The sequence below is a fragment of the Salarias fasciatus genome, chromosome 16, assembly GCF_902148845.1.
Source record: "Salarias fasciatus chromosome 16, fSalaFa1.1, whole genome shotgun sequence".
NCBI classification, from domain to species: domain Eukaryota; kingdom Metazoa; phylum Chordata; class Actinopteri; order Blenniiformes; family Blenniidae; genus Salarias; species Salarias fasciatus.
In genome coordinates this window covers 32335358-32361632 of record NC_043760.1, presented here as the reverse complement: position 1 = coordinate 32361632, position 26275 = coordinate 32335358, and the positions used below count along the sequence as shown (strand labels likewise).

The following is a 26275-nucleotide window of genomic DNA, read 5'->3' as shown; positions in this document are numbered from 1 at the left end:
GTTCTCCTTACACATTCTGCTCACACTGCAGTTTGCAAACTGGGGTCCCTTTACCCCCAGTAGTTAGCGAGCCAGAGCTTGGGGTACATGAAAACATGTTAAATAATCTGATAATAAATTAATAACCATGCTGAATAAATAAAAAAAGAAAGAAAAAACTGTGTATATTTTCATGTACAGAAGGTAGCAATGCACCAATACACAAACTAATTACTATCTATATCTACTATCTATTGTCTATAATGTTAAATCCAGGTTTTTATTTTCTAGACAAGAAGCATTTGCTTTATTCATAACATGGGACTTTCTGATGTTAGCTGGAGCTAACTAGCTGTAACTACCAGCAGCTTATACTTATACTAATACTTACTTTCTTACTTTCTAGACCTGGAATGATTTCATGGTGCAGCTCAGACATCGTGAGGGTCAATAAAACATTATGTAATAGTTCCACCCTGTTGTCTTGAAGTTCCATTTATGGAGTCTTCCTTTTCAGTGAAGTGCAACACAAATTAACATTTCTGATGGTTTTTGTGATTATTTTTGGCATCGTGACACAAAACAGCTGAAAATGAACCAGCAGGACCGGAGGAGGACGTACAGCAGTTTTTAATGAAAACAAAACAAAACAAACATTCAGAAATAAAATGAAGAGGAGAAATGTTACATACCGACAACATTTGCATATATCATCAGCTTCATCATCATCTTCATCATCATCTTCATCATCAGCCAGATAAAGACAAACTCAGAGAATAAATACTGTACATGAGGACGCTGATGAGGGTTTGTCGGAGGTTTTTCGGCGTATTGCTCCCAAACGCGCTGCAGGAAGACGAGTCTGTGAGAAGCTGAGACGTGAAGGAAGCCAAATGTCCTCCAGATCCTCCCTGCAGGGTTTGAATCTAAACGCTCAGAGTGAACCGACCCAACCTGAACTGTGTGTGCAGACTTTAAAACAGACAGTTATTCTAAAAGACAAACTAAAAGCTGTTTGAAAGGTTGGGTGGAGGGTGGAGGTAGACTGTACTGATGGGGCAGGTGTACTTAGAGCGGTGCTTCTCAAAGCGAGGGGCGTGTCTCCCTGTGGGGCCGCCACTGAGCTTCAGGAAGGGAAGCAGCAGCAGGACAAGTCTGGAGGTCAGGGGTCATCCTCCTGGTCATTTTCCTTTTAATTTTGTTTTTTTTTTCCAGCTCTGTGACAGAGTCTCATCCTTCATCCTCATTTGGCTTGAAGATGGGACTGAGGCTGGGACTTTGACTGAGACAACACGTTTTCAAGCCCTGTTCCTATCATAAGAAAGGGTGAACTAATGTTAAAACAGAGGATTACCATGGTTAACAAAGTGCTTCAACAAACTGCACCACGCACCGTCGGGATCTAAAGCTCACTAACGGTCAACACCAGAAAACTGAAAAGTGACTGCTGCCACTCGGTGGAGTTTTGTACATTTCAAAGTGTGTATTTGAAGCTGAAACTTGTCAGATTTCTGGGGGAAAAGATCTTGTGGTGCAGCTTAGAAAATGTATTTTAACACCTGAAGACACTGTCAAGTGAAGAATACATTCCTTCAGGTGTTTAAAAACTTGTGTTTGTGCCTTTTTATCCCCCCTTTTGGTTAAAAGGAGCCAAATATCTGCATCATGCATCTTTGCATTTGCCTTTTCTGCATCACCTCAGTCTGTGCGACTGGCGGCTGAAAGTGTTGATCCAATCTGGGAGATGCTCTGCTCTCGATGTCAATAAAACTGTGTAAATACTGGGAAATCAAATCCAGCTCAGACATTGTGTTGAAGGAGGCTTTAAGTCATTCCGCCGTTCACATGACTTTCCAGTAAAATGGAAAATGATTTTTAGTTTGGAAACAAAGTGGCGACTTCAGACGGTCGATTTTCATTTGAAAAAGCACAGAAACACTCACAGAATCAAACACTCCCTCTGACCGGGCCCCTGTGGGCTCAGCAGATCCTGATGAAGAGGAGCAAGTAAAACAAAAAAAAAAAAAGCAGCAGTGATCTGTACATTATTGCATCAAGACGACATCTTACATGTTTCTTTTGTTTTCCGCTCACATAGATTTGACACTTGACACTTCTTCTCATTGTTTACGTGTTGATGAGTTACTGCACCGTCTGACCAAATACTGCATAGATATACACACACACAGACACGCGACGCTCTTTATAACCTGTTTGTTAGTTTACCGGAAGACCAAGATGTTTCAAGTTATTCAGGAGGAGGCAGGAAGACGGATGAGAGAACACAGAGAAGTAGAAAACCACCGAAAATCACTCAAAGAAATTCAATTACCGATCACAGGAAGATGCTTATGCTGTTAATCTGCTCATGCTGCTGTCCAACAACAGCTGACATTCACATAAACCACCCATATCAATAGTAATAGCCAAATTTTACATTTCTTTCAGATGGCAAATGGCAGTTTTGTTTGGTTAAAACACATTTATGGAGGTTAAATAAACCATCTGACTGTAAAAATGACTGATTCCCTGTTAGGGTTCAGCTGAAGCTACATGTGTTGTCTGGAGGAAGACGCCCTCTCATCGAGATTCTTCAGTGAAGAAACACTACAGTGGCGTTAAACCACAAACCTGCAGACAGGCCTTTTACAAACCTGCTGATCTTGACGCGTCTGGTACAGCTGGACGTCCGTCATGTTGCTGTCAGGAAGACGGAGCGACTCCATGATTAATGGGGAGCAAATCTCCCGGTAAATAGAAGATTAACGGAGCAGGAACCCGTCACTGTCACAGAATTCTCACCCTATCAGGTGATTCAGGAGCAGAGACTCCAGCTCTTCACTGTATAATGCCAAGGAACAAGGAGGGAATGACAAGGAACAGCAACAAGACGCCAATTTCTGGCCTAAATTAACAAGAATTTTTGCGACAGAACCCTCCAAATGCTAAGATTCGTTGTATCTGTGCTTTGCAGAAATGCACACATTCAGCATTTTTCTCTGATAAATACGACGCTGGCGACAAGGAAGACTGTGACTTTGGATCAGTGTGTGACGATGTCCACTTCATAGCTTTTCTTCCTCCATGTTTCCACCTTACAGTTTAACAAACTGAATTAAAGCCCGGTTCATGAGACCAGTGTGTGTGGAGAGTTGATCCTGTGCTCAAAGTCATTCCAGAGCTGAATATGCATCAGATCGCTCAGACTGAACCTGTTCAGAGGACATTTGGTGGAGTAATACCGCGTCTCACATTCTCCAGTGATGATTCTGTTGGTGGACCAAAGTGCTAAAATGTTCATATTTAAGCAGTTATTCTAAAGTCAAGAAAAAGACGTTAAGTATTTACAATAAACACTATAAATAAAAAAGCAAAGAACCGATAGTAAGAGTCGATAGGTTTGCTTTGCCTGTTGAAAGTGAGCGAGCTTATTCCAGAAACAGTTGATTTCTTGGTGAACGCTGAGATGAAATCCAGTGACATGGTGTTGAGTTTGTCCCCAAGTCTTTGAGAAAAGTTTCCTCTCAGACGTTTCAGCCTCAAGAAACTTCAGAAATCGTAGGAAGCTCGAACGTAAGAAACGTCCAAAGGCCCTTTTTTCACTGTAAAACCAGGAAGTAGCCCAGTCCAGAGAAAAAGCATCATTTAACAGGAGACGGAGAGAAACCTGATGGTAAAACATGCTCCAGGTGGATTCAGCACACTGAGCTGCATGAAGAGACGAGAACGAGCTTCACTGATTCGAATACGTCCAGTTTTCTTCTTAACCTTGAGTCAAGAGATAGATCGAGTTCCTTTGAGCAGGTTAGTACAAGATAATTCTGCAGGTGACTAACTGCGTTTTTGGCCTTAATTACACATTAAATACATCTTTTAAGGTTTCAAAAGCTGATTTTTATCAGTGATTTAGAGTCTGAATTGTTCAAATGTAACATTTTAAAACGACAAACGTACAAGATGTGACTGAAAATAGAGAAAAAGGTGAAGACAGACGTTGATACAAGAGGAAATAAAAACAAAGTAAGCACGGGGGAAAAGTTTTCTCTTTTTTACTTGAACACTGTGCTATAGCTGGTGAATCGTGTGCTTGGCCACGCCGCTTTATTCCCATATTTAAAATGTTCTCCGTAATATGATGATTGAACTCAGTTCCACCTGCTTTAACCTCTAATTTTACTCATTCAGCTCTGACACAAAGCCGGGAGGCTGCAGGAAGTCACGTTCACCACGGGAGGCGTCTAAAGGGTTTCCTGACATCTTTCTGTGCTGGTTCGCCGCTCCGACGGCGGCAGGAGAGGAGCAGCTTCTCTAAATGAAATGAGCTGAAATGAGACTTTCTCAGCCTCATTCATCTCATAAGATTCATCTTCAGCAGGAAAACATGAACGGATGTTGTGTATTCTGCTTATCGTTCGATTCATACACATAGAATTTGGTTTTTCAGGGTGAAGCTATGAAGCTGTAGATGACCTGTTTCTCTGGACCTCCTGTCTCACAAGAGCATCACAAGAACTTAAGACAACATGAAGCTGCGTTTCCTTTTCCAAACATGAAAGAGTTTCCATGATCGGTTATTGCTTCCTGGACAATTATTAGGTTTTTTTTTTGTTTATGAAATACTTCCTGCTGTTCCGATATGTGAACCGTTTCGTCCTCTGGCCGGATCCAGTTCAGGTCTGCGGTCTGTTCTTCCAGCCTCGCTGTTCGGGCTGCCAGTTTCCAGGAGGACAGTCCGTCCCCTCCTGTCTCTCTGTGGAGCCTCATCCCGGCGAGGAAGCTGCCGGTTCGAATCCCCGCACGTCTCCTCGCCAGCCCCGGCGCACGGCGGGTCAAAGGTCGCCAACGTCGCCTTCAGACGTCAGTACGGCGTGAAGAGGATGGATCCCTGGCTGGCTCTGATCGGTCCGGGAGCCGGACGCAGGAAGGAGGCGGCGAAGAGCGACGAGGACGCCGGCGGCCGGGGGTGCAGCGAGATGGCCGGGGCGAGGGGCGAGGACGAGGGCGTCAGGAGCGGCGAGGAGGACAGCGAGGAGGGGGGGAGGGAGATGGAGGGAGAGGGGGGAGCGAAGGGAGCGGAGAGGAAGGACGGAGAGAGGGAAGGCTTTACCAGCTCCTTCTGAGGAGAGGAGGAGGAAGAAACAGTTCACACAGCTGGCTTTACCGAGAGCATCGTAACACCACCAGCTTCTAAATAAATGAGTGTTGAATGTGATTCAGTGAGGAGCAAAGCAACACCTACGGTGAGGGAGCCGCGCTGCTGCTTGTTGTACGGACTGTATTTGGGTTTGCTGGGTTTTCCAGCCACTCGGTCCTTGTGCCTCCTGCTGGAAATGTGCTGCAACACAACAAGAGCAGCCGTCAGAGTGAGCGGAGGAGACTTACATTCACAATAAACACGCCTCAGACAGTAATGTAAAATCACGCTATGGTCATAGCTGAATACTCAACGCCGGTCCTTCCAAAACATCACGAAGCATTCAAAATCTCAAGTCAGTAGTCTCTGATTAGATGAGAAGAACAGGTGTCCTACAATTACTATAATAAACTCTTAATGGGAGGAATTATTCTGTATGCAACACCCAGCAGACTCAAATTAAACTTTAATCAAACACACACAGCTGGTTTTAAGACTCTTAATAACATTTAATAACCTGAAGATGATGAATAAAAAAAGAAAAAGAAACATGGCTCCATTAACAAAATACAGAGAGAGATCTAAGCCCATGTTTTACTGCGTCCAAAAAATGCATCAAATTACTTTGAGCTTCATTCTGCAAATCTGCAGAAAGATTTGAAATCCTATTACAACAATGTTCATCTCCAGACTAATGTGGCCAAAAGCTTCTCTGTGCACGTGACTCCTGCAGCCTGCAGCATGCTTTCTGTTTCTTTTGGTTTTATATATATAAATTCATCTTAACAGTGCAGCTTTAATGCTGATGCCTGTTTGCGGGGCAGTGAGGTAGAGACGCTCGCTGCAGCATCACTGATCTTTCCGGTCCCGTCTGTGAGGCTGCTGCTCAAAGCAGCAGAAACCGGAGATCCCAGGACGAATCAGGCTTTTACTGAATGATAATGATATTTATTGATATTTAATGACTGAAGGATTAAAGAATTTTCCTCTCCCTACTCTATTCTATTCTAATCTACTCTATTCTATTCTATTCTATTCTATTCCATGTTGATATGTTTGACCCCACTGACATAAAACAACAAAACTAACGATTTACGGTGATTGAAATGTCGTGATATATTTTTCAAAACAGGAAAAAGAAGACTTTTTTTTTTTTTCAAAAAAAGAATGTTGGTGAAAATGTCACTTGTAAACCTATAAATTGACAGAATGAGTGAATTAGAAAATGTGTCACTATTGGTAACACAACAATAATAATAACAAAAAAGTCACACCACATCATCAAAGAGCAAATAAATAAGTACATTTAAAGGAGCTTATTTTGAAGTTTAGGTGATTCAACATGTAAGAGCCTGACTGCTGAGCTATAAAGACCTAAAGCTGGGAGCTGGCTCTGCACACCTGCTTCAGCTGGATCTCGGAGTTGACGTGGACGTCGCAGATCTGGCAGTGGAACGTCTTGTTCTGCAGGCCGGAGCCCTTCAGCCCCGGGTTGCTGCCGTTCTTGACTTTGGCTCCCGGTCGGGGGTAAGCTTTGATTGGCCCGGCGCCGCTGCGAGCCTCCAGCATCGTTTTATGCTTCGAACCTGGACGACATATGGATAATTATTTGATCTGATTTTCAAACCCTTTCAAAGTTCAGATTTTTTACAATTAGCTTTGGAAAAATGTATTTTCCTCTTCAGTTGTTATTTTTAGCTCATCATGGTCATTCTGTTCATAAATGGGTGTTTTCCAGCGTTTAGGCTCTCATCATTGGGTGTAGTTAGCTGAGAGGTCCAGCAGGGGAAGCAGGGAGCCGTTAGGAAACTTTACAGGACCTTTAAACTCTTCCTCCATTTCTTTAAACAGTAAATTAAACAATTGGTTCCATTTTCAGGGATTTTTCCATTTGAACGATGTATAAATTTAAAATACTTTAATTTCTTTTCACATTCACAAAACAAATAAAATTGATGAAGCAGAGTAAAATACAAAGTCCTGATCTGAGGTTGAACATTTTGGGAAAATGAAAACTGAGTTGAGTCTTATTTGAAAATAAATGTACAATTTTCCAGTCCAAACTAAAGGAACTGGCGATCATTTCTTGCCTTGGCTGAAGTTTAACAGAGTAGTTTTTACCTGCTTTGATTCTCTGCAGTCTGGAAAGTTACGTTTGAATAATTACAGGTTTTTTTTCAGTGTGGATCAGAAAAGTGAAATGAAGACAAAAAAAGAAGCATATCAGCTCATTTCGAGGCGTTTCTGTGACTGCAGTGAACATCTGGCGGAGGGGAGACTGGAGCCAGATGGTTTTCTCCGTGCCTCACCTGCGTTATGAGCCTCCAGCTGAGACAGCGAGTTGACGGCCACTTTGCACAGAGAGCAGTACAGCAGCTTCTTCGCCTTCTCCTCCTCCGACTCCGCCGACACAGGAGCATCCTGGGAGGAGGCCTGGGGGGCGGGGGGCTGAGGGGAGGAGGTGGCAGGTGGAGCCGGAGGAGGAGGAGGAGGAGGAGGGGGAGGGGAAGCTTTGAACGATGAAGAGGAAGATGAGGAGGAGGAGGAGGAGGAGGAGGATGGGCAGAGGCCCGGAGCCGGGAGGGCAGAGGGGGGGCTGGAGGGCGGAGGCTCACTGCCTGCCCTGCTGGAGGAGGGGGAGGAGGAGGAGAGGGGGGAGGAGGAGGAGGAGGGCAGGAGGAAGGCTTTGAAAGCAGCGGGCGAGTCGGTGAGGCTGGAGATGAGATCTGGAGAGAGGAAGGCAAACGTCCGTGAACATGAAGCACGATGGACGTGCAGGTCGGAGTCGTCGGCTCCTGAACTCGCCTGCGTGCTGATTGGTGCTGGAGAGGTTGGGGGCGGGGCTAAAGCTGCTCTCGCTGGCCTCGGCGGCGGCTGGCGGCTTGGCCTTGGCCTTGTTCTCCTGTGACTTGAGCTTCTTGGCGTGGCGGCTGCCTCGGTAATGAGCCTCAGCCTGGGACTGAAGGAGAAAGAAAGAAAGACAGAAAAGTTCAGGTTTTCTGTTCCAGGTCGTTTTTCAACCTCACAGTTCAGGGTTCGATCCTCCGCCTCATCCCGGCTCTGGACATTTTATCTGCATTGCATATTTATTGATTAAGTCTTTCATCGAAGGATCTACGAAAGTCTTCACTCTGAAGCTAATTTTAGAAAACAAGAAAGTGATGAATCCACAAGTTGAGAAGTTTGAGTTATAATGTAGGAGTGCGAATAAAAATCCAGCCAGACGCTGAAGACTGATTAATTTGTTTTGGTGATAAAACTTTAGATTTAGCCAGTGTAGACTGAGCATTTTATCATCAGAGCTGAGTGTGGTGTAATAACCAACTTTAAGTCTTGTTTTAACATAAATATTATTTTAAAATAAGTCTTTTTGACATTATGTACGGTATCTGGTACTTAGAAGTGCTTCATGTTTCTTTTTTATTCCCAGGTCTCAAGTCTCATTTCTCCCGTTTCTTTAGCTTTATCTTCATAATTCTTTCCAAAATGATCTAAAGCAGCACAAAACAAATCAGCTGATTCATGTCTTTTCATGACAGTTTCAACAGTTTTCTGCTTGTACAGGAGCCTGAACAGTAAAAACAAGAGGTCTTCACTTATTCATAGTTCATGTTTCTATTTAAGCATATAAGGCTCGCACCTTAACAGGATGTCTGTTCAGTTCAGAATAAATCAATTCTGAAAAGCTTTGACCAAAAAACTGACATGTTGATGTTGATTAAAAAAAAAAAAAGTAGCATGCACTGTGTGAAAATACAACCTCTTTTCATACGTTTGTTAGAAACGTTTTCGGTACCTGATTCATCAATATGATCAAAGTCCAGCGTCACTCACATCGGAGTTGAACCTCAGCTGGCAGACGCTGCAGGAGATCACCTGCTTTTTCTTCGGTATCATCGTGACGCCGAAGGTGTGGTTGATGACGGCCTTCTGCACCGGGTCCATCTGCGACACACACAGAGGTCAGAGGTCACCGGACTGAGGACAGCGCGGGAAGGTCAGGTCAGTGTGAAAAGCTAGGTGCGACAACCCAGCGGGACGGCCGCTCACACACACACACACACACACACACACACAAACACACACACACACACACACACACACACACACACACACACACACACACACACACACACCGTGTTGAAGTTTGGGAAAAGTCCCACCGGGGACGTCGTCTCCACGGGAAACGAGAGGAAGGGCTTCATCATGACTGAGGGTCCGGTGGCGCCGATCAGGCCCGGCAGCGTCCCGCCCGCTGCGCCACAGCTGCTTCCTGCAAACGGCAGGACGACAGACGTGATGTGTGTGAATCTTTATCATTGTAAGATTTTTTTTTGTAATTTCAAGGTTTGATTTCATAGAAATATCATCGGCTTATATTCTTATGCTCTTCTGCGTGTTTTTCAGTTTCTGAGAGCTTCAATCTGTGCCCTAGAACACCAGAATGTGTTTATCGAGGTGAAACATGCGATTCATCACACCGGGAGCTGGTGCCCAGCAGACCTTCTCCTCAACGCTCGGTTTGTAAAAGATCCTCTACCATTCGATCCGGTGAGCTCCAAGACCGAGTCAACTTTATTTATACAGCTGAAAATCCCAGAGTAATCCGACAGGACTGCTGCTTTCACACTCAGGGAAATATGAAGATGGGGAAGCTGTGCGGTGATTCAAACGGAGGACGTTCGCTCATCACTCCCAGCCACACGTCTAATCACAGCAGATGAAGCAACTCGCCGCTGAAAGCTGTTTGTTTAGTCCAGCGACGACAGGTGGCGTTTTGTAATAAAAGTTTAAACTGCAATTATGAAGGGATTAGACTCTGCAGGGAGTTGTTCCCTATTTGGTATTTAGCATTTAGACACTTTTCTCTCCTCACACAGAGAGAACTACACACAACTATAACAGGCAGATTGATAAATCTATAATCTTAAAATTATTAGTTTAATAATGAACAAAAGCCACTAACATAGAGAATATTAAGTGTTATGATATATATCTTAAACTATCTGTGTGACTACACAGGTAAAGAACTGTATCTGAAAGAGTTCTGAACCCTTAAATCTCATCAAATATGTCTGGATTTTGACATTTCTTAAAACCCATCACCGACATCTCTGCTGCTACAACCTGGAGACCGATAAAACTGTTTGTGCTTTGCCGTCACATCGCCAAGAACAAACAGATGAGCAGCATATGGAGCTGCAGCTGGAGGCAGGCTGAAGCAATAAGACAAAGAAACGCAGAAGACGGAGTGGAGTGAGCGTCTCTGCTAATGAGTCAGTGTGTGTCCAGCTGCCACGGGGCCGGAGCGCCGCTCCGCTCAGCTCAATCGCTGTTTTAGTGCATTTAAAGGGGCCGACCTCGTATCAGCTCATGAACCTCCTCGGACAGTCGCTGAGACCACTCCGTGAGTCACACACACCGCGGCAGACACACAGAAAACCACACTAATATGACAACTTGTGAGGAATCCGAGGCCTGAATCCACCAGCCAGCGGCCATGTTTGTTCTCAGTTACACGTGAGAAGGCGTTACAGTTTACAGCACACACACACACACACACGCACACACACACAGTCTCGTATTTCTATCCTTGTGGGGACCTTCCATTGACTCCCATTCATGTCTAGCCCCTAACCCTGACCCTTACCCTAACCCTAACCCACACCACAACAAAGCCTAACCCTAAAGAAATGTTTTTGCACTTTTACTTTTTTCAGTAACAACAACATGGTCAAGAAAACACTGTTTCTCCTACTTAGGACCGGAAAAAGGTCCCCACAAGGCACGTCGTTTCACGTTTTGCTATCCTTGTGGGGACATTTGGCCCCAACAAGGATAGAAATACGAGAACACACACACACACACACACACACACACACACACACACACACACACACACACCACACACAGATCCGATGGGGACGAGTGTATTCCTCCTCTCTGTGTGCGCTGATGGTCACAGCCAGCAGGAGCCCTGCGGTGAATCCTCTCAGAACAACGGGCTGTGGGTGGAAACACTGACGGCCACTGAATCAGCCTGACAGAGGAAGAGGAGGAAGAGGAGGAGGAGGAGGAGGAGGAGGAGGAGGAGGAGGAGGTGGAGGAGGAGGTGAAGACGCTTCGGACTGGTTGATTTTGTTTTTGTCCATCTGTCCAAATTAACTTACTGGGTCTCAATCTGAATACATTACGAGCCATTTTAACAAAACTCACACGGCCTTTTATTTTATTCACACGTGCTGTAAAACATGTTTAATTATCTTAACTGAACCGATAAAATATAAAAATATATCACTTTAACACCACTTCAACTCTACTGTTATCAGAGCTAGGGTCTGTTACTCAAAAAAGTAAAGAGTTACCAGTTACTCGTTACTTTTGAAAAAAGTAGTGCCTTACACTACTTGATTACTCCATGGAAATAGTAACGAAGTTACACTACTCGTTACTGCATAGTGCTCTGGAGCTGTGCTCCGGTATATCCTTCAGCAGAGCGCTGCCATGCGCAGATCTGTGTGTATCAAAACGTTTTTTTAATTGATTGAAAAGAAAACACGTCTTTTAAAATGTTTTATAGCCATTTGGATTTACTTCACGTGCTAATACTCCGTCCCCTGGAGCACTGGAAGGACGATTTTGTCCACTTTTGTCAGTCCGGCTCTGATTGACTTCCAGCTAAGCTTCGAGCTAAGCTAACTACGATGCTAACAGCTGAACCAGCCTGGACCAGCGACAAAAAAGGTATTTATGAGCTTGTCTAACTTTGTCAATGATAGGTAAAGGGCGTGGGTCCCTGATCTTTAGAGTATTGCTTTAAAAGGGGCATTTACAGTAGGAGGGAGTGCAGTGTTGTCAGTGGGGCACAGATTTACTTTGACGGTTCCATCAGCCCTGACCCGGAAGTGATAGCGAGCAGCTGCTCGTATGGCCACCGTTCCATCTACTGGTGATAATAAAAAGAGCTCCGCTTAAGTAACAATATTTTGGTTGCTCTATTTGCAGTCATTGTAAAAGTAACGATCGTAGCATTTCATTTGTAACACTAGTTTAACTACCAATCTAGAAGGAGTAGTGCCGTTACACTACTCGTTCCCATCAAAAGTAATTTAACTACTTGTAACGTTCGTTACTTGTCGTTACATACCCAACTCTGACTGTTATCTTAACAGTAAATCAAGTAAAATTAATGAGAAACTACAACGAAAGTCTCTATTTTCAATTCTAGATAATAATAATAATAATTTCATTCTAATTCCTCAAAACCCAAAAAATGTCTTGACAGAACAGAAAAAGATCAATATTCTTTTAGACCTTAGACACAAATCCAACACAAACACCTTATAACAATCAAATAAATTCAAAAAGGTCTGAGTAGGACTCCCCAGGTTCTTGTCTTCAAAGGTTTGTTTCAAGATTTTTCACTTCAACGTGAAGAATCGATGACGACTGAAAGTTGAGGATTCAGAGCAGCTTATTGCTCCAATCTTAACCATAAATCCCCTCATCTGTTACTAATAGGTCCACAGAACGTGGATGTGAGCCAACGCAGAGACGATGCAGACACAAGCGTGTGTGTGTGTGTGTGTGAAACAAAGAGAGACATCGAGCTGGCTTCGGAGCGGCTGTGTGTCACGCTTCAGTTCGGCGTTTTTCCTCACATAGCGCAGTGAGTCAATGTTTTTATTTATAACTGCAGCTTATGATTACGTTTAGAAGAACATGACGCGGCGCTGTCAACAGATCCTGGCCGCCTGACACACACCAGCGCAGATCATTGTCTGCAGCATCATTACAGGAGATTATGTACGACAGGCAGTACCTCTTCATCAGGATGCGTCACATGCCAGCGCCGAGGACCGTTTATTCACGACTGTCACGAGACGTCAAATGAGTCCAACGGGTGGAACGCTGCTATGGGATGTTTTAGACGTCTGTTGGACTGGGAGAGACCAACAAAAGAACCAAACAATAATTTAAAGACTTAAATATTTCAAGAAGGCGCCATTGGAGGTCCTTTAAAACACCTTGGCTGGTTCACAGTATCAAGGAATGTTAATCAAACCATAGTGACACCACTAAAACCATTCATAAAACTCATTTCAACGCCTCTAAATATCAAAAGAAGACTATAAATCGCCCCCAGAACCGTCTCACAAATGCCACATATGTCTGAGAGATTCACTGGAGCTCCCTTTAGGAGCATCAACACTTCGACTGATCTATTTGAAGCCGTTAACAAGCTCCTCTTAACCCACTGGAACCGGGCAGACCTCTTCAACCACCGGCAGGCACAGGGAGAGCAGGCCGGCGCCACACACACCGTCAGAATCCTGAAACCTAAACACCAAGCCGTCGCTGCTCTCTAAACCGGACCAATTAAATCAAACTTTCTGAGAAAGAAGACTTCAGGGCCCTTCCTGTTTTCTCATTCTCCAGCTGTCTGCATAACGTTGTTGCGTAAATGTTAGACACCAGAAACCCAGAAGCCTCGACATGAAACCGAAGGCCCTGTAAAGTTATTTCAAGGAGCCATTATATTCTGTAGCTGATGACTGCAATCTGCTTCTGCACTGCTCAAACCACTTAAAACATCTTTATGGAGTCTTGAGGGTAGCTGAAGGACAGCTGAGAACCTTTCCAAGGACCCCGGGACATTCTCAAGAACTATTTCTGCTTTCTTCAAGACCCGTTAAGCCTCCACACACCGTGCGCTCCCATCGCTGTCTGACCTTTACTTCCAGTGTCGGAGCTCCTGCGTCCCTCAGCGCCACACTCGAATATCCTGTTATCTCATCCCACACTCCGCAGGTTGTCCAGTTTTAGGGCGCGGTGTCAGAATCAGTCACCTTTAGCCTGAAGTGTGTGTGGAAGCCATAAACGACACCATTTCATTTATGATCTGTATGAATTGGAGATATTTTTCAGGACGTGTGCATGTGATGGATGGAGTGGTGACAGAGCTGTCTTAATTCTGTCCCTCTGCCCTCTGAGATCTGGTTACCACACACACACACACACACACACACACACACGGAGTCACCCTTCTCTCTTACAGTAAGTTGCTGTTCTAAGAAGCTGCTATTAATACTGATCGACGCATCAGCTACTGCATTCACATGGAAACAGTCCGTAAACCTGCGTGAAAACCAGCCAACTGCTAAGTAACAAGGCGGTTATCTTTATTTTAGGCCGCCGATGATTGATTAGAAGATCTATTAAAGGACATATGTAAACAGGCTCACCGCTGAAAGCTCCCACAAACAAATATTTTCCGTCTGCAGTGTGAAACATGTAAATAAGTGATGAGAAGTGTCAAAACTTTACACCCGCCTGACACAGGAACTGGTACTGACCTGTTGATAGTTTATTCTGATACGGGCGGCGATGATTGGTTTAACACATTTTGGTTGTGGAGCACAGTGGTCCAGTGGTAAGCACCCTCGCTTCACGGTGATAAGATCCCCGGGCTGAGTCCCAGTTTGGTTCGGGTAACCTCTCGCTTTGTGTGGGTTTTCCATCAGCACTACTTTACAACTCATTAGACACTAAAACCAAGTAAAACCTGTGATCTGGAGCTGATCCAGGCCGACTTTTGGCACACTGCATCAATACTCACTCCCTCAAGTCACTTGCCAAGCATGTCCTCTGACTGCATTGGAAGGCTTGAGCAAAATCAGTGCAGGCACAGGAAGAACATGCTGTCCTCAAAGGCCTGACGCCTCAGATCAGAAGTAGCCGCAGGCGAGCATCGTAGGATCAGCAAACCCCGTGGTTCTGTCTGCCGGAGGAGTTTCGCTCCATGACTTCACGGCACAACTGTCTGCCGGGGGAGACGATGCACGTTCATTTGCTTAATCCTTCGTTGAAAACGGGCATCGCCGGCGTGGCGGCGGGGCTCCTGGCGCCCGATGCCGATGACGCCTGGACACAGACTCAGTCTGATCACTCAGACGCAGGGTTTGTTGTGAAAGAGTCGAGCTGAGAGGTAATTCCGATTCGTCCGAGCACCGCGGCGATATGAATTTCCTCTTCTTAAGTCCCTGTAAAATCAGATCATTCCTCAGTCCCTAATGTTAAAATGATCAAAGCTGGCCTCCTGCTGTGTCCTTTGCTGACTTCAGCAGCTGTGGAGATTAAGCGGCCTATAAACGGATTCTAATCCTTCACTCATTTGTCGCATCTCACGACCTGCTGGTCAGTCCACTTTCCTCCGCCGTGGTCAGATTTATGATTCTGGCTGCAGTCAGGGTCATCTGTGGCATTCACACCTCTCCCCCAATAACACACACACACACACACACACACACACACACACACACACACACACACACACACACACACACACACACTGGCACTCACAGTTAGTTCTGCTTGCAGGTCATATGATGAAGATCTCTCGCTGTGCTCTGCGCCTCGCTCTACTGCAAACTCAACCTCCTGTAAGCGATCTGACCTGCACAGACCTGGGCCTGTGGGTGTGGTTACACTGAAAATGTGGCAGATATTTAATCGCTCACATGCTCCGGTGTATAAATCTTGAAGGGCCGACCGGGTTGCACACAATCATTGAGTTACGGTCGTGGCACAGACGGGTTTGGTCTGGTGTTCGCCGCAGGTTGATCGGTTATTTGCGGCGATGGAGGGCGTGAAGGCGCGTCACGATGAGGCGACGCTGGATAAACTGAGACCTGCTTACTGCTCCTTCTTCACAGCCATATTTTAAGATCGGTTCCATATCTGCTCAGAGACACTGAACACCGGTTTAGCATTTACAGTAAGCTTTAAAGAGTCTTAAAGGTTTTTTTCCTACAACACTATTTAATTTAGAGAACATGAGCCAATAGATTTTTATCAGGTGCATCAAAGTGTTTCAGGTGTGTTTAATATTCACGATCAGGAGTAAAGCATATCCTCAGGTAACATAAAAGCAATGTTTCCCTGCCTATTTCATGAATCGACTCACACAGACGTTTAAAAAACTTGTACAATGTCGATATAAAGAAAAAACTAAAGGACTGGATTACAGATAACGATTATAGCGGCAGAAGAAAAACATCAGAAGACACTAATGCAGGCAAAATGAAAAGCCACTGATGGTTTTCAACACCTAATAAAGCCGGGGTCTGAATGTGGCTCCTGGAGCCAAACGGTCAGGATCAAGGTGACCTCTGCTGACCCACGGGGGCGCAGGAGCTGGATGTGATCCACCGACTCTCCACTCAGCCAATCAGAGGCCAGCTGCCTGAACGATGGCTGACTTGGCGTTCACAGGAGATGAGGAGTCAGATCCAGGTGGCTGCTCAGTATCCCGGACGCTTTAGGCAGAGACCACGATGTTTTAGAGCGCATATGAAACTGTATGCAACCAGGGAAGTTAGAGTGCTCAGTATGTGTGTGTGTGATAACAGCTGATTTTCAATTCCATGTGTTCTTATTATATTTATTTTGATCAGTGTCATCAATGTGTCTGTCGGGATCAGTCTGGTTTACAGAGTGGAAAAGAAGCAGACCTGATAGACGAAGGTTTGACCTCCGGCCAGATTTATCACTGCAAAAATACTGAATCGTTAAACTTCAGCTCAGCATCAACATGTTTTCTTCATGTGATGAAAGTTACAAGTTAATATTCTTATTCTGACTGGTGCCTCTCAGTGGCTTCATTTCCCCACCGGGACAAATAAAGTTAAAGGGGTTCATTAAAGCGTGAGCTCGGGATGGGCTCATTCATGTGCAGCAGTGCGCGACCAGGTTAGAGCGATTCGAACAGGAGCCAGATAAACTCCTGACGGTCTCTCAAGCAGGAAGCAACAAGCTGCGGAACTACGGAGTTCTGCGGAGTCGTCACACGAAGACCTTCGTCTTCGTCCCAGAGGAGGACTCCAGTGTGATCGGAGAGGGAAGCTCCTCGTCCTGGACGCTGCTGCAGCCGGAGCTGAGACCGTCTCCATCGTGTCTCCCGCTGCTTTTTTCTCTGCCTCAAGTTTGACATCTTCACCTCCACGTGTTCATCAGTCCAGCGTCAAGATTCTTTGATTGTGACGATTTTAGGGTTTTTTTTTTTAGTTAATTTCAAGACCAGACGATGTGAAAATGTTAACTGATGACGTACGTCAGGAGTCGAGCTCATCACATCCGAGTTAGACTGTTTTTAACTTTCAACTTTCAACTAAACCCTGGACTGCAAATAAAACAGGCTAAAAGAATCATATAAAGAACAGTTTTCATCAACCCTTATAAAAAAGAAGTTTATTCAACTGCACTCCAATTTAAATGTGTATTTTAACTAATCTATTCACAGATTAAACTTCCTATTTTTCCATTTCTGTCAAGATTTATTCTCATAACTTGATTCCTGCTGGGGAAAAGCATTCCCAGGAAGTCCTTTACTTTGAAAACCACTGATGGACAGACAGTTCAGAAGGAAAAGCTCCCCCTTATAAACCACAGCTCGGTGCTGAAGCGATGGGGTGAGGAGAGAGGAGGCTCCTCCAGCAGACTCCGACTGGCGCCGCTCTCATCGTCCACCTCGGCAGCGGAACGAGAAACATCTGGTGCTGCTAATCAGGCTGTGAAGTGATTTGAACGCACGGAGCCGAAGTGAAACCAACAGTGGCAGGAACACACACACACACACACACACACACACACACACACAGGCATACACACAACAGGAAGTGATGAAGAGGAGGATGTCTTGTGATCAAGTCTTCCTACCTGAACTTTCCTTCGCTGCTGATCTCAACCCAGCGGCACGTTTCCACTTGTCTCTCTCTCTCTCTCTCTCTCTTTCTCTCTCGCCAGTCTTTGCTCACTCGACTCTTGTTACAAACCAAAGAACAGCAAAACCAACATCCACCGCTCTGTCTGAGTGTGTGTGAGTGTGAGAGGCAGCGAGAGAGTGTATCAGGTGACGGGAGCAAGAGTGGCATGTGTCATCGCTATCTGAACCCCTAAACCCTCACGCCAGAGGTGTGTGTGTGTGTGTGTGTGTGTGAGAGAGAGAGAGAGAGAGAGAGAGAGAGAGAGAGAGACTTCTTAATCCCCTGCTGCCATTTTCTCCAGGGAAAAGTAACTCTATCCCCTGGGACGGTGAGAGAGAGAGGAGACGACCACACACACACACACACACACACACACACAACTCACAGATTATAGTGGAGGATTAAAGATTAAATTACCCTGCTGCAGTCACTGCTGTGTGTGTGTATGTATGCGTGTGTGTGTGTGCGTGTATGTGTGAGTGTGTGTGTGTGTGTGTGTGTGTGTGTGTGTGTGTGTGTGTGTGTGTGTGTGTGTGTGAAATGAGTTCAGAGAACAGTTGTTGCCGGTTCACGCGTCTCCTCTTACAGCGAATGTGTGTAACTTGTTCTTACTCGTGCTGCGTTGAGAAGAATCTTTTCTAAGTCCCGTTTGGAGCGAAGTGCTTCTTCCTCCGGAGGGAAACGTCACGTCAACAGACACGGATGAAAGGGAGGCGTCGAGTCAGGTTAAGGTTTAGATGGTTCGGTTTCCAGAAAAGTTAGGACAGGAGTGACTCTCCAGTATATTAAGATGGAGACCTGATCCAGGCCTGGGTATTGTTTTCTCCCCATGTGACTGTTTTCCAGATCCTCCAGCTCCAGTTTAAAAACATGCATTAGATTGAATGGGTCACTTTTCATGAGCAGAGGTGTGTGTGTGTGTGTGATTGTCCTGTGACGATGGAATACACCCAGCCTTCTTTATTTGGCTCCAGAGCACTTCAGCCCAGTGCTGCAGTGCAGACGCTGAGTGGATGTTTCATTCCGTGACGTCCGCTGTGCTCGGTCGTCCTTAAGAGACAAACAAAAAAGGCCAAAGAGAGACTAAAATAGGAAGCAGCTGAAGGCAAGCGAGGAATGAAGTAATTTGCTAAATTAAATTAAATTTAATTGGACCACACAAGACAATTTTCTTCTTCGCTTCATTCTAATCTAATCATGTTAATAATGATTATAATGATAAAAGTCTTTCAGTCCTGGGCTTTGTGGACTGTGCTCAGAGACGTCTGAGGCTTCAGACGCGTCCCCGCCTCCCTGCAGTGACTCCATGGATGCTTTAATGCAGCGCGGCCCGAGCGCCCGGAGCTCACCGACGTCGAACAGCGGCTCTCAGTCTGGTCTCTTGTGCAGAGAGACATCTCTGGACTCTGAATAATGCAATTATATGGAGAGGTTTAGTTTTCCTTTCAACAGTACTGTACAGCATCTTGGGTAAATCACTCCGTCCCTCTCCAGGCACCAGATAAATATAGAGATTAAAAGAAGGTAAACAACACGACTCGGTGTAGTTTACTTTTTCTTATTGTTGTAGATCACATACAGCATATTAGAACTTTAGAAGAAGTCAGAAACCTGAGGGAAAAAACGATAAACTCATTTTCTTAGATGTTGCATTCCCCAAAAAGAAGATTCAGCTGTGTAATAACCGATTTCCTTTTCCAGCCGCGTGTCACTAAAGTGGTTCAGGTGGCTGAGAGAGGAGCCTCGACTTTTTTCCAGTTTTGCCTCTTTTTTTTTTTTTTTTTTTTTTCTTTTTACAGCCGGGTCCCTCACCTGCTTCCCGCCGCAGAAAACACTGCAGCTCGAACGACCGCGGCTCCAGATGAAGCCGGGAAGTGTTGGAAGTGCACAAAGCTATTAATACACCAGTGATCCTACTGGGAGGAGAACCCGTCTCACTACCTTCATCTGCATCTTAAACATTTCTGCTCCGCAGAGAGCGAGGGCGGCCGAGCGACACTCGCTCGCCGTGGATGTGCTGACGGCAGCATTAGACATCACCCTGCATTATTATTATGCGGAGAAACACACACATTAACATAGCAAGCTTCTGTGCACGTGTGTGTAAGTAGGTCACGTTCAGATCCTTCTTCATCCAAAATGAAGACGCGCACACACACACGCGCACGCACACACACACACACACACACACACACAGCAGACCAATCAGGGATATTAAAGCAGACAGGAGAGATTCTGTTTGAGTCTCAGTTAAAAACAGTAGTAAGTGAACATTAAAATCACCTGCTGTAAGAAATGCAGAACAACCACTTTAAAACTGGAGGAAAGTGCTGAACAGAGCAAACAACACACTGACGGCTGAGTTCTGTCCTGATTAGAGCAGCTTTAGCCTGAAAGTTCGTTCTACCTGAAAGACGCCAGTCATTCAAAACGGAGAAGGTTGTGTTTCTGGGTGATTTTTAGATTTCAGGAAGGATATCCTGCTCTGTTTAAGTTTGATCTAATATGCTAAGACATTAGATACGACATTTCCTCATCACAGAGAAAGCACATCATGTCGCGAGTGTTCTGGATTTAAATGAACCTGACTGGATTCAGATAATAATTTGGAGTTTTAGCAGCTTTAATGACTAATCCAAGTGGTGCCTTGGACTTGAGGATGGGAAACGAGTTTGGCAGGAAGGGCGTCCGGCATAAACCAAGTCGATGGTACAAATTGGAATAACAAGCAGCAACTGCAGAAAATGAATAAACAGATTCGATGAAAATGTAAATGTTGATGCATTTTGAAACCTTTCTCTGGGGTTTTTTTGCCACTAGGCGTCAAAATGTGCGATAAATAGTCTCAAAATGTCTTTAATTGACAAATAAAACAAGAAGAAGACCTGAGAAACCCACGGATGAGCTCCGGCTAACATCTATATCTCTGCCTGGTGTGTTCCCATGAAAAAAAAATGTCACTTTGTATCATTTCACATGTAAACACACAGAAGTCCACACACCAGGGGGCGCCGCTGTGAGAGGCTCATCTGCATTAATAAGAGCAGACACACATGGGACAAGGGGCTCCACTGTGTGTGTTTGTGTCTCATGGACGCGCTGGGCGATGAGCAGCAGTGTGTGTGTGATCACAGCAGTCACGCCATCCATAATGAGAGGAATGTCAGACGGGGAGTCTCCTCACACATCCAGAGGGCCAATCGCCGCCGCCGCCGCCGCCGCCGTCTGCCTAATCTGAAGCACGGCTCCATCCAGGGAAAGTGTGAGGATGTGGAGTTCGCGGCGCTCCTATAGGAGCTGACATTCTTCGAAAACATCCTCTTGTGTGCGGAGCAGAGGCAGTCAGATTTCCAGGTCAGCCACCATAAGAAGATCATCATAAGAAGGGAGGCTGCAGAGCGGAGTGCAGAGATCTGAACTGAGCTCATTATCAGCGGGGAAATTCACTCCCATCTGGTTTTTCATTCCACTTTGTAAATAAAAAAAGTCCTTAAAGGAAAACTCTTCGGTGTGGAAGAATTCAGCAGCCTCTCTTACTGTAATATACACTAACAAACCATTGGATCTGAACTGCACATGTTTACAGCTGCACCTCGCTGACCTGAGCTCAAAACAGAAATGTTCCTGAGGACGGCGTGACGGATCCAGCAACACAAACTGGACAGATCAGCATGACGCGAAACAAGTGAGCGGGCAAATCGATGTTTTTATTCTGAACTGCACTGTTCACTGCCGCCGCTGCTTTTATTGGTCTCAGTAACATCATTAAAGATTTAACTGGAGCACCGAGCACGCTGTAAATTATTTGGACTCAACGATGGAACCACAGAGAAAAGTGAAACTGACCCTGATTTTAGTTTGGAGATGTTTTCACATCCCGACAGAAAGATCTGATTATGTTTTAGAGTTTAATTCTAAGTTCTGGGGGTTTTACAGTGTTTTGCTTGAACATAATACTCACACACACCACACAGCAGAAATACAGTGTGTACTGAGAATTTAAAATGCCAGTGTAAATGAAGTCAGTGGATTAATTTATAATGTTCACTGGAGTACAAACAATCCAGACAAACCACGACTTAAAAAAAAACAAAACTTCTGGTGTTAATATAAACATAATAAAGCACTCACAAACATCCTGGGATCAACGACTGATGACGACAGCAGCATTTTTCACTGAGACAAAACCGTTTTTAGACTGAACTACAACCTACAAGCGCAGTTCAAGGTACGAGTCCAGGTCACAACCTCTGGGTCACGACAGTCTCACACTGCCTGCCTTCCTCCAAAAACACACACATCACACACCTGTGTGCACACAGTGACAGCACAAAGCTGATCTGACACCCACATAAAACCCTCCACTGGACACCAGTGCAGCTGCAACAGGAGCGAAGAGAAGCGGGAATCCCTACCTCCTCCTAGGAAACCACTCCACATAACGCTCAGGGAGACGCCGTCTCACCTCCTCCTCCCTCTCCGGGCTCTCCTCTCGATCATCTGCTCCCCCGACAACTCAACCCAACCATGAGGGAAAGAAAACAACCCAAAACCCAACCCGGCGTGGAGGACGGCGGTCTGAGCGAGTGTCTGCGAGGAGGCAGGGCGAGCAGGGCGAGGAGGAGACAGAGCGAGCAGTGAGGGGATGATATTCGCAGTGAGCCGTGGTGACAGCCCACCGTTCACTGGAAACCCCCCCCCCCACCCTCTCTCTCTCTCTCTCTGACACACCGACTCGCTCTCTGCTTCACGGCGTCCTGACAGAAATAAGAACAGGAGGACTGAGATCAGAGGAAAACAACAGAGAGCTGTTTACCTCAGCTAGAGAGAGAGATTCATTCATTCATTCATTCAAATAAAAGACCTTCTTCTAATCCTACGAGTACGACCAGAACTTTCCTGCTTCTACTGGTTTTTAGTGCATCTATTAATACTCACGACTGCCTGCTTAACCCCTGCCCCACGACGCTTCCTGCAGTTTTCCTAAACTTTTTAAACTTTGACAAAAAAATCTGTCGTCCACAGTTATCAGCTATCTAAGTTCATGTTAACTAGTTTAATCTTACAGTCCACTAGAAGTCCAGCTCGGTTTCTTCTGACCCATGCAGTCGAGACCAGACTAGACCAGCTGGACAAGATCCACTCCTTACAGTCTTCAAACTCATCCTGACGGCTCACATCACTTCAGTATCATAACTAGTTTCTCCCGGGGGGTTACTAGTTTCTCAGATACTTCACTAGTCCTGCCAGGATGACCCCATTTCACTCCCTCCTTGTTTGAGGAGCTTTATGTGTTCACTAAGTCTTTTCTCCAAGTCGTATGATTTTCCCTGGAGCTTCATCCAGACCTCTTCTTCCCTCCAGAGCTGGACTAGTCCCACTAATCCTCTTATGCTCATCCTTACAGTTTTATGACTTATTCCTAATTCTAAAAGTTATTTTCTTTGTATTCTTCTACAATACTTTTTGATATCCAACCTAAATACTACCTTTACTACTCTGTGTCATCTCGTGTTGCGTAAACAATACTTCTCTTTTCACATTCTTATTTTTTGGTCTTTTCCTAGTTTTCACTTTCAGAGTTGTATTTGTGTGTTCTGAGTAGCCGTCCTTCCACTCTTTTCCACTAATCCAGCTAATCCACTTGACTGGTACTCGAGATGTAGTGGAAAATCCCCAAAGTCTTCTATTACCTTGCTCGACTAGTTGTCGTGTAACACCGCTTTCCGACGTTGTGCTTGTTCCCTGGCAGCTGGAGGCGCCGCCGACAAGACTTCTACCAACCCCGCCAGTCTTAGAATAGATGTGCTTGTTGTCACCATGACTGAACCCACAGGAGCGTGCCGGTTTCTTTCAGGGTCCGGGATGTGGGTCATGTGGGCGCAGCAGCGCGTCCGTCCTGGTCCAGCCTCCACCTCTGATCCTGCTGTCCCCACCGCACCGCAACACACACCACCACACACCCTGAGAGTGTGTGAGTCCATCGGCCGGTTCTATTCATACACCGCTAAATGCATCAACACAATACCACACATCACCACCTGCTAAGTCCCTCTGCCACACACACACACACACACACACACACACACACACACACAAGCAAAACTGCAATATGTGTCTATTAATAACGGTCCGCGTTGCTGCTTGTTATGAATGGGGTATCGGCAGGACAGCATGCTGACCTTTATTAGCTTCAGAGAGCTAATTAAGAGTTTTTCCGTTTCACATTCAGTCACATGAAAGGGAAAGAAAGCAGAAAAGGTGAAGTGATTTAGACGTTTCTCTTCTCACATGATCTGGTGGTCCTCATTAAAAGATACCTTCAGCGGCGCCCACAACATTCTTCAAACGTGGGGTTCTGGAGCAAAGATCTACTGCAGTGCGTCACGTTAGCTGATCAAACGCTGCACTGTTGTTCTGAGTTCCAAAGAAAAACACGAGGAGATGACAGGAGAGGAGTCCGGAGAACCAGAGGAAAAGAGGACAGGATGAGGAGAGAGACAGGAGCACAGAGGACAAGCCAGGCAGAGACGCTGTAATGATTTTGTTGGACTCATGTGATTCAATTCCTTCATTTGTAACGACCATGTGCATCACGGGAACTCACTTCTGTCATTAGTGACCCTGTGCGTGTGTGTGTGTGTGTGTGTGTGTGTGTGTGTGTGTGTGTGTGTGTTTTGTGTGTGTGCTGCCTCCTGGTGGTCACCAACTGAAAAAACACCAGTAGATGTCTTGACAGATATAGATAGACAGATAGCTTTTCAACACATCTGAGATATTCGTTATATAAATGTTATGTCAGTGAGAAGTGCTCTCTATACAGATGTTGCCGGCTGATATAATCAACCACTGAACCATTCAGACTAACAAGCAACATAAACCCAAGTGCTTTAAAAGAATAATCACCTTTTATTGTGAAGATCTGCAGTCTTTTCCAGCCCCCGCCAATCCGCACCCAGTCCACACCTCTGGGGCCAATTAAAGCCGAACAGCGATCACCTGATTAGCCTGATATCATCTGAATGCTGGTTAGTGATAATGAACCAACTCCCAGCCCAGGCAGCAGAGCAGGATTTACAAACACTCGCTGCACTCTCATGCAGTCGCTCCCACCGGATCCTGGCCAGGTGAAAGTCTCTGCTTCACATTTAACACAAGCAACGTTCCTGCAGTTTATTTACGCCTCCAACACACTCAGAAAGCAGCCGAGCTGCATCCACCTGCTCAAACGCTTGCAAGTATCAACAAAAAAAAGAAAAGTGAAGGATTGTGTCTGTGTTGCAGTGAACATTTTGCCACAGGAGAAGTTAAATCCCGTCAGTAAACGGTTTGTTTTGAAGTGAACACTTTCAATTGCTGCTTTGTCCTTCCGTCACATAATGAGCCACAGGGGTATTTTAACAGCCCCGCTGCTTCGACAACCTCTAAAAGCTCGATCTGAATGGAGATTTCACTTTTCAGTTCCACAGGGACGGGGAGAAAAAAGACAACCTGAAGTCAGTGCAAGTTTTCCAGATGATTCATATTTAGGATTCACACACATGGATGACGTCTGTTAAATTCATTAGTTTCACAGTCAACAAATCTGTGTGTTTCTCTAATGAGCTACACCTCCACAGTCTGCCATTTCCTTCTGTTACAGGTCTGATACAGTGTGTGTGTGTGTGTGTGTGTGTGTGTGTGTGTTAATCATAAAAAACCTGTCACATGCTGAAGTACATACACTGTGCAGACAACCACACATCACATTTCTAAAAATAATAGTGTCATTTCCACATCTCCCCACATTCATTTGTACAAAAATATCTACAGATTTAATTTTATAAGCAAAATACATGAATGATTATCTAAAAAGGGAATAAAATAGCGAATTTAGGAGTAAATTTGACCAAATATGACAATGAAATGGGCAGTAATCAGGCTGCAGAGCCAGATCTGGGTTTTTTCTTTGTGCTTTTGAAAATATTTGTAATGTTTGTGATCACACAAATATGTGTCCAGTTAAGGTTTTAATAGAACAGACCATGTGCAGATGTTTTAAATATACGTTTAGTAGCTTGTTAGAGTGTTAATTTATCTTCACTGAATCAAATAGGAAGCTGGATCACTATATAACGACTATAAAGTGATCAAAAAATGATGAAATGAAAATTAAAAAATGTAATAAGTACAATTCAAGCAAAGATGCTTTTCTTACTAGACACACTAAAAGCGATTGTTTTACTGTTCTGAAAGAAATTAACACAATGTATAAAAAAGAGGAGTAAAAAACACACATTTAAAATTTAAAACACTGACTTCAACAGCAGACACTTTGACTCCTATATCGAATGTTTTAGTACATTTCACAAAGTTCCTTGAACATTTCCACAGTAAAAGCTGAAGTGAGGAGTGTAAA

At 44.9% G+C, this 26275-nt stretch overlaps 1 protein-coding gene across 2 annotated transcripts in view; it reads right to left on the bottom strand.

Moving 5' to 3' along the window:
* Nucleotides 1-591: 591 nt before the first annotated feature.
* The window catches only part of znf385b (zinc finger protein 385B), a 43430-nt gene continuing 17746 nt past the window's right edge, over nucleotides 592-26275 (bottom strand). The window contains exons 5-11 of one of the 2 annotated variants that reach the window (XM_030112532.1): nucleotides 9250-9386; nucleotides 8948-9058; nucleotides 7919-8072; nucleotides 7423-7839; nucleotides 6515-6699; nucleotides 5219-5314; nucleotides 592-5095 (exon numbers count right to left, since the gene is read on the bottom strand). In XM_030112532.1, coding sequence (XP_029968392.1) covers nucleotides 4838-5095; nucleotides 5219-5314; nucleotides 6515-6699; nucleotides 7423-7839; nucleotides 7919-8072; nucleotides 8948-9058; nucleotides 9250-9386 — 1358 coding nt within the window. In that variant the 3' untranslated portion in view covers nucleotides 592-4837. The remainder of the gene's footprint in view (nucleotides 5096-5218; nucleotides 5315-6514; nucleotides 6700-7422; nucleotides 7840-7918; nucleotides 8073-8947; nucleotides 9059-9249; nucleotides 9387-26275) is intronic. The other variant, XM_030112533.1, reaches the window with a different exon arrangement.